This window comes from Dromiciops gliroides, chromosome 3 (genome assembly GCF_019393635.1).
Source record: "Dromiciops gliroides isolate mDroGli1 chromosome 3, mDroGli1.pri, whole genome shotgun sequence".
Classification (NCBI taxonomy): domain Eukaryota; kingdom Metazoa; phylum Chordata; class Mammalia; order Microbiotheria; family Microbiotheriidae; genus Dromiciops; species Dromiciops gliroides.
In genome coordinates, this window is record NC_057863.1 from 649,657,153 (window position 1) to 649,668,297 (window position 11,145).

At 51.2% G+C, this 11,145-nt stretch overlaps 1 protein-coding gene across 2 annotated transcripts; it reads left to right on the forward strand.

The window, feature by feature from the left end:
- The first annotated feature begins 6,860 nt into the window (after positions 1–6,860).
- PAFAH1B3 (platelet activating factor acetylhydrolase 1b catalytic subunit 3) lies at positions 6,861–10,295 on the forward strand. Of its 2 annotated transcripts, none has more exons than XM_043995058.1 (6): positions 6,861–7,012; positions 7,285–7,390; positions 7,723–7,812; positions 8,937–9,056; positions 9,148–9,270; positions 9,974–10,295. In XM_043995058.1, exons 2-6 carry the CDS (start codon positions 7,313–7,315, stop codon positions 10,253–10,255), a joined length of 693 nt encoding a protein of 230 aa, XP_043850993.1. In that variant the 5' UTR covers positions 6,861–7,012; positions 7,285–7,312; the 3' UTR covers positions 10,256–10,295. The 2 variants fall into 2 exon arrangements, with proteins under 2 accessions (XP_043850993.1, XP_043850994.1); XM_043995059.1 differs by having other exon boundaries at positions 6,986–7,012; positions 8,940–9,056.
- The last annotated feature ends 850 nt before the right edge of the window (positions 10,296–11,145 follow it).

Genomic DNA, 11,145 nt, shown 5'->3' on the forward strand with positions numbered 1-11,145 from the left:
CAGTTGGTGGTGTGAGATGATAGATAGCTTAGTTAGGACTGGGTTTATAAACCTAAGAACCATCTCCATAAATGTAGGTGTGAATATATACCTCAGAACCATCTTCATAGAGACAACAATTGGAATTGAATGCTTGAGAGATCACCAAGGAAAGGACAGAGATTTGAGGGGCAGGGATGTTCCGGAGCCAATTCCTGTGTTGTGAAAGCCAATAGTCAATTTTTAGTTTGAGCATTTATGCCTGATACATTGGAAAATGCTACAAATCAGGGCTTGATTTATTGTATTGATTGTCGACTTAAGAAAGCGATTGAGAAAATGTTACTAATTCTGATTAAACTTAAAAGTGTATCATGGGGGCGGCTAGGTGGCGCAGTGGATAAAGCACAGGCCCTGGATTCAGGAGTTCCTGAGTTCAAATCTGGCCTCAGACACTTGACACTTACTGGCTGTGTGACCCTGGGCAAGTCACTTAACCCCCATTGCCCGGCAAAAAAAAAAAAGTGTATCATGGGTACATTTCCCCCACCAGAACTGGTTGTTAAATGTTTATCAGCATTCCCCTGCTTAGAGGACACAGTGGCAGTGACAAGATTCAAGAACCATCAAAGGAGTCTGAGAAACAGAAATCAGACAAATGGGAAAAGAATCTTGTGTTAAGACATCCAGGAACCAGAAGTGTGAGGATAGTGGAGAACATTAGGGTGGGGATTAAAGGAGGGAGAGACAAAAGCAGCTCAAGCTTGAGAGAGAACTATAGACCACTTGACCAGAAGGAGGAAATACATGTTTAAAATCCCTGTATAAGTAAGGAGATAGAGAAAGATTACCTAGTTGCCTTGGCCCATTTAACAAGCCATGTTATTTCCCTACTCAGCCAACTCCAGTGGCTTCCACTACTAGGTATATACCCCTAAGGAGGTCACTGATAAGAAAGAATCCCCATATATACCAAAATATTTATATCAGTACTTTTTGTGGTAGCAAAGGATTGTAAACAAAATAGATGCTAACCAATTAGGGAATGGTGAAACAAATTATAGTACATAAATGAAACAGAATTTTACTACACTGTAAGAATGACCAATATGATAAATACAGAGAAACATAGAATGATTTACATAAATCATTGCTAACTAGGTGGCGCAGTGGATAAAACACCAGCCCTGGATTCAGGAGGACCTGGATTCAAATCTGGCTTCAGACACTTGACACTTACCCGCTGTGTGACCCTGGGAACTTGACACTTACTAGCTGTGTGACCCTGGGCAAGTCACTTAACCCTCTTTGCCCGTCCCCCAAAATTTTATTTGATTTTTTCCAATTACATGCAAAACCATTATTAACATTCTATTTGGGGGGCAGCTAGATGGCGCAGTGGATAAAGCACTGGCCCTGGAGTCAGGAGCTGAGTTCAAATGAGACCTCAGATACTCGACCCTTACTAGCTGTGTGACCCTGGGCAAGTCACTTAACCCCCAATCGCCTCACACACACACACACACACACACACAATCTTTTTTTTTTTTTAATTTTGAATTACAAATTCTCTCTCTCTTTCCCTCACCCCTCATTGAGAAGGCAAGCAATTTGATACAGGCTATACGTGTGCAGTCATGCAAAACATATTTCCATATGAGACATGTTGTGACAGAAAAAAACAGACCAAAGGAAAAAAAAAAAGAAAGAAAGTTTAAAAAGCTCGCTTCGATCCACATTCAGGCTCCGTCAGTTCTTTCTCGCGAGGTGGATAGTAGTTTTCGTCAGGCGTCCTTCGGCGATGTCTTGGGTCATTTATACAGTGGTTTCTAACAGTGTAAATGGCAATGTAACACGAGTCCTAAAGTCCATTGGTATGGGACTCTTTCCTTATTAAGAGATCAATGCCTGGCGCCTCTTGAGAGGCGGGGTTGGCGAGAGGGAGACAGAGGAGACGCCTCCGTATTCTTTGAACCGCTGTTTTCTTTGGACTCACTTTGCGTCTCATCAGTTTCTTCAGGTCTCTCCCATCTTTTGGCATTTCGGATGCTCCTGGCTTCCAGCTTCCAGAGGGAAGGTGGGCGATACCAACTCCATTTCAAGTGGCTGAAGGAAAACACTTTGGAAAGAAGCTGATCTGAGAGAAAATGGGAGTCTCCATCGTGTCCCCATCCCCAGCTTCTTGCTACACTAGAGACTTTGGGGATCGCCATCTCTCTCTCTCTCTCTCTCTCTCTCTCTCTCTCTCTCTCTCTCTCTCTCTCTCTCTCCCCTTCCCTCCCTCTGTCTCTCTTTTCCCCAACGCCCTCTCTGCTGAGCTGAGAACCTTTCACTCTGTATTGTCTGGTTTATCTTCCTCTGTAGGTGTTCTCTGATTTCTGTTGTTACACACTTGCTCAATGAGTTTCTTTCCTACTTGCTATGTGTGTTCATTGTAGAACTGGTGTTTGGTAGGAAAGGGGTCAAGCTTTGGATATAAAACTTGGAGTTCTACTCCCTAATTAAGTACAGATCAGAAATTGGTTGAACCTAAAAACATCCCCCATACTACCAATTTTTAGAGGAGCAGAGAGATATAATTCTAGCCTGGTACTCCCTTCTGTCTGAGGATAGCGGTGGACAGGAGGGGACCAGCTTTCATTCCCAGCAGGAATTAAAAACTCCCCTAGAGAAGGGTAGGAAGAGAAAAGGCTAGAAGTGTCTGTCTGTACTGCCCCACTTCCTGCCAAGAGACATGTGAGCCCTTGTGACAGAAAAAACAATCCTCACAAGGTAATCAAAGGGGAATGTTTAGATACTATAAAAGACCAGCACGACCCCAAAGAAGAGCTACCAGAAGACAGCCCCGGCCCTGATTCCTTTGTAGAGGTGGGGGTTCACTGGTGTGGAACACTGCATACATTTCCAGACTTTTTCTGTGTATTGATTACTTTTGTTGACTGTTTCCTCTTCTTCCTCTTTTTCTTTTCATTGAAAAACATTTTATGTGGGATGGCTCTCTGGGAGGGGAGAGGGAGGGATACTATGAGAAAGGTGGAAATGTAAAGAAATATCAATACAAATTTATTTAAAATTCAATGATGTTATTAAATTTAAACATAATTGAAAAATATTTAACAAAAGAAATACAAAGATATATATTTTTAATGGAATTATCATTCAGGTCACCAACTCCTCTGACTGACATTTAAGGGCATGCTCACACTTGCCTATTTTTCCAACCTTCATGATTCCTATGGGCCACACTGGTCTTCTTACTGTTCCTCATGCAGGAGAATACTCCTCCATTCCCATCTCTCTGCCTTCTGACTGCATCCTGACTCCCTGTCCATCTACCTTTAGAATCCCTATTCTTCCACAAGATGCAGCTCAAACGCTGCCATCTTTTACTTGAGGCCTTTTCTTTGTTTGTTTTGTGGGACAATGAAGATTAAGTGACTTGCCCAGGGTCACACAGATAGTATGGGTCAAGTGTCTGAGGCTGGATTTGAACTCAGGTCCTCCTGAATCCAGGGCCAGTGCTTTATCCACTGTGACACCTAGCTGCCCCCCAACCCCCACCCAACCCCCATGGCAGCTGCTGTCTAAGGGCCATCCTTAGAGGCTCTGACATTCAATGTGCCCTCCTCTCAAATTCACCTCATTATTTTGCATGTATTTTGTATGTATCTATACATGTTCATTAGATATCCCCCACAGAATAGTAATAATGGCTAACATTCATATCACACCTTGCATACATTATACTCGGGTGATCCTCAAAAAAAAAAAAAAAACCAACCCAATGAGGTGGGTGCTGTTTGTATCATCCCTTTTTGAGGAAAAAGGAAACCGAGGGAGACAGAGGTTAAGTGACTTGCCCAGGGTCACAAAACAAATAAGCAGCTAAGATGATTTGAACTCAGGTCTTGCTGGCTCCAAAACAAAAGACTGTATCCACTTAGAAGTTTCTATCTCCATGAGGCCAGAAGCTGTTTTTGTTTTGTCTTTGTGTACCCAGCACTTTAACTAGTGCCTGGGGCATAGCAGGCAATTAATAAATGGTTGCTGATTGGTGGATTGATAGTTGAATGCCATTTTGGAAGGTCCCCAGTGACTTGCTCCATTTTTACCAATGACTAACACACTTGTCAGATCTGTCGATAATACAAAAGTGGAAAGGACCCCTAGTACACTGAAGGGACAGAGTCAAGATTTTAAAAGATTTTGAGGAGAAAGAGCATGGGGCTAAACCGAATAAATTGGAATTTTACAAGGACTTACTCAAGACAGATGGCTCCCTTACTGGCTCTCCCACTATCATTGATCCCAGGTCTGTGGTTAGATGGTGGTTTAGAGGGACAGAAAATGAGTCAGCAAAATGCCCCCTGAGGATTGCCCATGCCCCCTTCCTCTGGACCCGAGTTCCCAGGGAGCCAACATCTGCTTTGGGACAAGTATCCACAGGGACAGGATTGTGCCTGAGCACAGCTCAAATGTGGGTGTCTATGTGGAATGCTCTCTCCTTCCTGTCCTTTCCCTTGTGAGATCCAGACAGTTTGTTCTCCCCAAGGAGAGCAAGACAGAAGACAAGGAAAGCTGACAACAGGCAAGTGCAAGTGGGTGGAAAGCAACTGAATGTGGGATTTGGCTTGGTGGTCTGTGGTAGCCATTCTGGCCCCAGCTCTAGACAGATGAGGGCCCTTAGAATGGAGAATGTCAGAGTTGGGAGGAGCCTTTAATCCTAGAATGTCAGGGCTAAGAGGGGCCTTCAAACAAAGCAAGTTGGAGCTGGAAAGGGACAGAACAGAGAACGTCAGAGCTGGGAGGAAATTTAGAACAGGGGATGTCAGAGCTGGGAGGGCCCTTAGAACAGGGGATGTCAGAGCTGGGAGGACCCTTGGAACAGGGGATGTCTATGCTGGAGCAATGGTCTCATTTGACAAGCATTGAGAGCTTAACAGCTCTCTTGCCATGAGTTTATCGCGTTCAATGAAGCTGTGCCTCCCCAGGAAAGCCACCTGCCCGGGACTCCTTTTTCCATCTAGAGGGCTGACCAAAAGCAGGGCATTCTTCAGGGTTTAGATGGGAGCTACAACATCCTAATAACCTTGAACCCTTTCTATCCCATCTTTGACTCCTTCAGAACCCGGGCTCCAAAAGGGTTTCTCCTGATCAGCTCTTAGAAGGCTTGGGAGGCCCAGGAGACCTTCCACTCATACATCCAAGTTGACAGGACCTCTGGGCTGGCGGCTGGCACCACTGACAGTCTCTTGCTGCTTAATGGTCAACTGATCCCTGGACTATCTGCTTCCCCCAGTACAGGCTGCTCTTGTTCCTGTGGCCCCTCATTTGTGACCTAGGATACCCTCCCAATGTGTGTGCAGCCTCCAGTGCTGTCACTGGACAGTCTTAGCCTTGGGTTCCAAAAAAATCAACCTCTTCAGGACAAGAGGTGGGGCATTTAGCTAAACAAAATTTTCTGAAGATTTGTGCGGTCTTAGTGGACCGCAAGCTCAAGGTGAGTCCACCTTGTGATAGGGAAGCCAAAATAGCATTGACAGGTGACATGTCCAGGAATGGGGAAGCAGATCATGCTGCCACAAGTCTGGAGGGGCTGAGGACAGAGAAATAACTAGGGGCTTTAGAGAACTGGGAGCTCCCCACAAGTCACCCAGGGATAACCAGGAAAGCCCTGCAATCTTGGGCTAAATTCTGATTTTTGGGATGTATGGCTTAGTGGAACTGGGCAGTTCAACTAATCAACCTGTCGAAATTCCGACTTCTGATGTAGCTGTATTTTACACAGGGGCGTCTACCAAGAGGGCCAAGGAGGGCTTTCTGTATCATTTCTCTGGGCCACCATTTGTTTTCAGGGGCTCTGGTGTGGTTCTCTCCAGTCCTATTGGCTCCATTATTCTCTAGTCCATCTTGGCTGACTATGTCAGCCATCTCGCTGCTCTGTGCTCACTATCTTGGGCATTTGTATTACAGTAACGTCACATTAACTGTATTGGTGCCCTAGGAGCTGTTCTTTCTCTTTATCAACAACTTACTTGGGTCATATGCCCAGCAGGAGGTCAGAGAGTCAGACGTTGTGGAAACTCAGAGCTGCTTTCCATTTCCATTTCTCTTATTATTTGTGAATGTGAAGCATGCTTTCTGATGATGGTTGAATAATTGCTTCCCAAAGCTTTGTTCCTATGCTTGGACCAGTTTTCTACTTTGAGAATGGCTTTTGGTTTTATATTTGAGTAACCTGGGGAGCTGTGGGGTGCTATATGAGAGAGATCCCCGGGGGCTGGGGCAGTCAGGGAGGGCTTCCTGGAAGAGGCCCCTTTAGGTGAGCTCTTCAGGGGGATGAGGAGCTCAGGAGATCCAGAGACCCTGGCAGTCAGGAATGCCACGAAGTGGTGGCAATGAATGAAGGACCAGAGCACCCCCTCCCCCAGGAGGTGGAAAGGAACTAGGTGTGGGGCGGTCAGCCAAGTCCTTGAATGCCAGCGTAGATAGTAGAGGTGTAAGGAGTCAGGGGAGGCTCCTGGGTAGGAGAGGGTGTGAAAAGGGAGGCTGGAGCTAAGGTGGGGACATAGGGGGACACCCTCCCTGGGCCCCCGGAGACAGCTAAGTGTGGAAGAGACTAGAGAGCTGGGTTTGGAATCACTTAATAGCCACGTGTCTCTGGGCAAGTCTGCCTCAGTTTCCTCACCTGTAAAATGAAAATAACGATAACAACTACCACCCAGGGTCGTTTGAGGATGAGATACTATTTGTAAAGAGTTAAGCACAGTGCCTGGCACATTGTAGGCCCCTAAGAAATGCTGGTTTCCTCCTCAGAATATGGTTTCTTCCTCCCTCCCCCACCCCTGTCTGTTGTCAGATGGTCTCGCCCTCCCGGTGTTTTTGGTGGATTGCTCTCAGGGTCACGCTCTCGCCCTCCCCTCGGCCAATGGTTTCGCCCTCCTCCCCTACGCCCGGTGTGGAATGGTCTCTCCCTCTAGCCCAGGGCCGGAGTCCTTTGCGCCGCGTGGGAGCCGGGAGCCGGATCCAAGCGGTGAGGCAGACGTACCCATTGCGCCCCGCTGCAGGGGGGGGGAACTGTGGCTCCCCCGCTCCCCCAGGCCCAATGGGCACGCCCAGCCTGAGTCGAGGGGCGGGGCGGCCCATTGTCCGCTGCGGGCGGGGGTTGGGGGGGGGCGGACTATTGTCCTGCGGCGGGCGGAACCATCGCTCTGGGAGCGGAGGGGGGAGCGCAGGGCGGGCAGCGAGCAGAGAGGAGCGGAGAGGAGGAGCCCGCGGCCCGGGCTGACCTCGGAATCGCCGCAGGAGCAGGAGCCGCCGAACCGCCGCCGTGATGAGCGGAGACCACAACCCCGCCAGCACCCCGACTCCGGTCCAGGACGTGCAGGGCGACGGACGCTGGATGTCCCTGGTGAGGAGCCTCGGACCTGCCGGGGTGGGTGGGGCCCTAAGGGGCGGAGCCAAAGGGATCCGCTCCCGACCTCCACACCCCTTCCCTGAGCAGCTCCATACCTCCCCACCCCCCCCATCCCCTGCCCCTCTCCGTACTCATTTGACAGGTGGGGAAACTGAGGTCAGAGAAAGAAGTGCACTTGCCCAGTCTCCCCTCCCCCCTTTCCCCGCGTGTGACCTTGGGCCAGTGACTTTCCCTCTTGGGACCTCAGTTTCCCCATCTGTAAAATGAGCCTCTCCGGGCACTGCCCGAGTTCCCTGCCGGACCAGCGTGTCCTGTCCCCTCTGCAGCACCACCGCTTTGTGGCAGACAGCAAGGACAAGGAGCCCGACGTGGTTTTCATCGGGGATTCCCTGGTGCAACTCTTGCACCAGTGTGAGGTGAGGTGCCCCCACCCCCCAAACGGCCGGGGAAACTGAGGCTTGTCCAAAGAAACAGTGTTCAATCCACTCAAAGGGAGATTCAGACCATCGCCTCTTACCCAGCTTTTCCCAGACGGGAAGGAAAGAGGGAGTAACCCTGTGAGGAGCCGGAACTAGGGCTGGGCCATAGGGTTTTGTTCTAGGGGAACAAAATTTACAGGGGGCCCTGATGGCCCTTCCAGTCCTGCGGCGGGCATAAAAACAGCTGAGCTAAGCATCTTGTTAGCCAACCAGATGGGGACGACCTCCCTCAGGTGATACCAGGCCCTGCCCTGCTTCTCCGCTCCCTTCCCCCCTTTAATTCAATTGCAGGTGAGTTTCATGCCTTCTGTCCCACACAAGTTTCTAGGTACTGCTTTTGAGAGGATCCCTTGTTTGGGAGGGGCTAGGGATCATTTCAGAGGAGGGAGGAGGGAGACAGCCAGCTGCTTCCCTGAGGGTGGAGAGGGATGAACCGAGGGAGGTGCTTTGGGGCAAGGGGAGTTCTGGCCATTGCCGGGGCTCAGAACCCTGAGTGTAAAATGGAGAGAGGTGGGAGGGAAGGGGTTGGAAGGAAAAGGCCTCATCCGTAGGCCTAAGGCTAGAGATGTTGGAGAAGACCCAAGGGGCCCTGGGGCCAGGGCTGGGTGGACCCTGGGGCAGAGCTCTCTGTAGATCACCTGCCTCCTGGGCCTAGGAAGGGGCTTGTAGTCACTTCACTTCACCTCACTTTGCTCGTCTGCAAGGTCATGAGTGAGTGGACAGCACGGGTCAGGGTGGGGGTGTGGAGGGGGTTGGAAGTCCCAAGACCTGCCTTCATTTCACTCTGTGATAGAGGGGGTTGGACCGATCCGGAGCAGCCATGAGCTTGAATCAGAAACAAAACCAGTGCCTTTTTGCCCCCGGCCTGAGCGGAAGCTGAGCATTTCCAGTGTTTCTGAGGAGGGGTCTGGGGGGGCCCTTCGGATCAGAAGGAGAGCAGGGCCCGGAGGGAGGGGGCTTCCCTGAGGTCACACATTCACCCGTGGTGACCCCAGAGCTAGGGCAGGAGCAGGGGCTAGCGCAAGGCTCTCCCCGCTATCCTGTGCCCGTTCCTGTCCCAGCAGCTCTGGAGGGAGCTCTTCTCCCCTCTTCATGCCCTCAACTTTGGCATCGGTGGGGATAGCACTCAGCACGTCCTGTGGAGGCTGGAGAACGGAGAGCTAGAGCACATCCGGCCCAAGGTGAGAGGGGCCGAGGCCTGGGCATCTCTGGGGCGGCCCGAGGCCCCCCACCCCCCCAAGACTCCCATGCCTCTTTCCGCATTTCTCACAGATTGTGGTCGTCTGGGTGGGGACCAATAATCACGGGCATACGGCAGAGCAGGTTGCGGCTGGAATTGAGACGATCGTGGGCCTGGTGAACCAGCGGCAGCCCCAGGCTCGAGTGGTTGTGCTGGTAAGAAAGGCCGACCCTGAGATGGAAGGACGAGGGAGGGTCTCAAACACTAGACTGTCTTGCCTACCTCCCCCTTTCTCTTTTCCATACCCTCAGAGGCAGGTCCCAGAGCTGGGAGGCCTTTTGGGGAAGGTCCTTGGCATCCCTACCCCCACAGGAGGGGGGAGGGGGCTTTAGCAAGGTCACAAGGTGAGCACAGGGCTAAAACCCTACAAGAGGAAACAGACTGAAGAGTTTGCCCGATGTTCTATGCCAAGCTGAGACTCCTGCCCTGCCCTGGCTTAAGAAACTTCTGCCCTGGGGCAGCTAGGTGGCACAGTGGAGAGAGCACCAGCCCTGGAGTCTGGAGGAGCTGAGTTCAAACTCGGCCTCAGACACTTAACACTTACTAGCTGTGTGACCCTGGGCAAGTCACTTAACCCCAATTGCCTCACTAAAAAAAAAAACCCCAAAACTTCTGCCCTATTAGAGTTGGGAGGACCCTTCCTTGTTTGTAAACTGAGGCCACATAAAGGATGGCCTGCATCATAGTGTTTAGGACTGAAGAAGGTTGGGCTAGGATCTAGGTGAACTGCATTCTAGAGAAGCCCAAGGTAGAGAGAACAGGGTTCAACTCAAGCCCCTTCCTGTGGTGGGGCTCGAGTTCTGTGGGGAGGGGAGGTGGTGGCCCACCTGCCCTCCTCAGGCTTGCCCCTCCACCCAGGCCCTACTCCCAAGAGGCCAGCACCCCAACCCACTGAGGGAGAAGAACCGTCGTGTCAATGAGCTGGTCCGAGCTGCCCTGGCAGGCCGGCCCCGTGCTCACTTCCTGGATGCCGATCCTGGCTTTGTGCACTCAGATGGCACCATCAGCCACCACGACATGTATGACTACCTGCATCTGACCCGCCTGGGCTACACGCCTGTGTGCAGGGCTTTGCATGCTCTGTTGCTGCGCCTCCTTGCTGCAGGCCAGGGAAACCCACAGCCTGAGCCTGGCCCCTGAACTCACTCCCCAATAAACACCCTCTTTCTTTCCCCAGGAATCTGGCCTCCTGCCTCATCTTTTGTGTGTCTCAAGTGATTCTGGCAGGAATATTTCCCCAGTGGGTCCCCCTGTCCCATCCCCACCCTAGGGAAACCCTGACTGTGGACCCTTAGGGATCCAGCTGGATGGAGACTCTGAGACCTGGGCCAACACCTTCATCTAGCACATGGGAGGCCAAGCCCAGTGAGGGCAGGGCAAGGAGCCAGGCCAGAAAACCGTGACTGTGCAGGCCCTGAGCTGCAGCTGTACCGGGGGCCCGCCTGGTTGACCCAGCTAAGTAGCTTACCCTTCTGGGTGCTGCTTCAATAGGAAATTCAACAAGATGTCCTTAGGACTTACAACTGGACCCAGCAAGGGAAGGGCCTTGTCCTCTACTAAGCGGCCCAGAGGCGAGGATTCGGGGCAGGCTCCTGCTGGCCTGTGCCTGGCTTTGTGGGGGGTGGAGAGTGGGTGTCTAGACTCTTCTACATACCCCACCCCCAAGGCACTCAAATCTGTCATCAGTTTCAATCCAAGCTCTCCTACTGAGCCTGTGACTTTAGGCAGGTCACCTCATCCCTAGAGGATTATAAAATGAGGGAGGTCCGTAAAATACCCAAATCCTTGCCCATTCTTAACTCTAGGACCGTAGTCTGTCTACCCCTGGACTAGGAGGCCTCATAGGGTTCCTTCCAGTCAGGACTGATCCGGTGACCTGTGATTTATTCCCCGCCCCCCCCCAAGGGGGTCCGTATAACAGAAGACACCGAGTTTCTGGGCCAGCATAGCTGAGTGGGCCAGGTTTGGACCAGGGTGACTCAAAGGGAGCCTGTTGATTTGGAGACAGGCAGGAACTGAACCAACCCTCC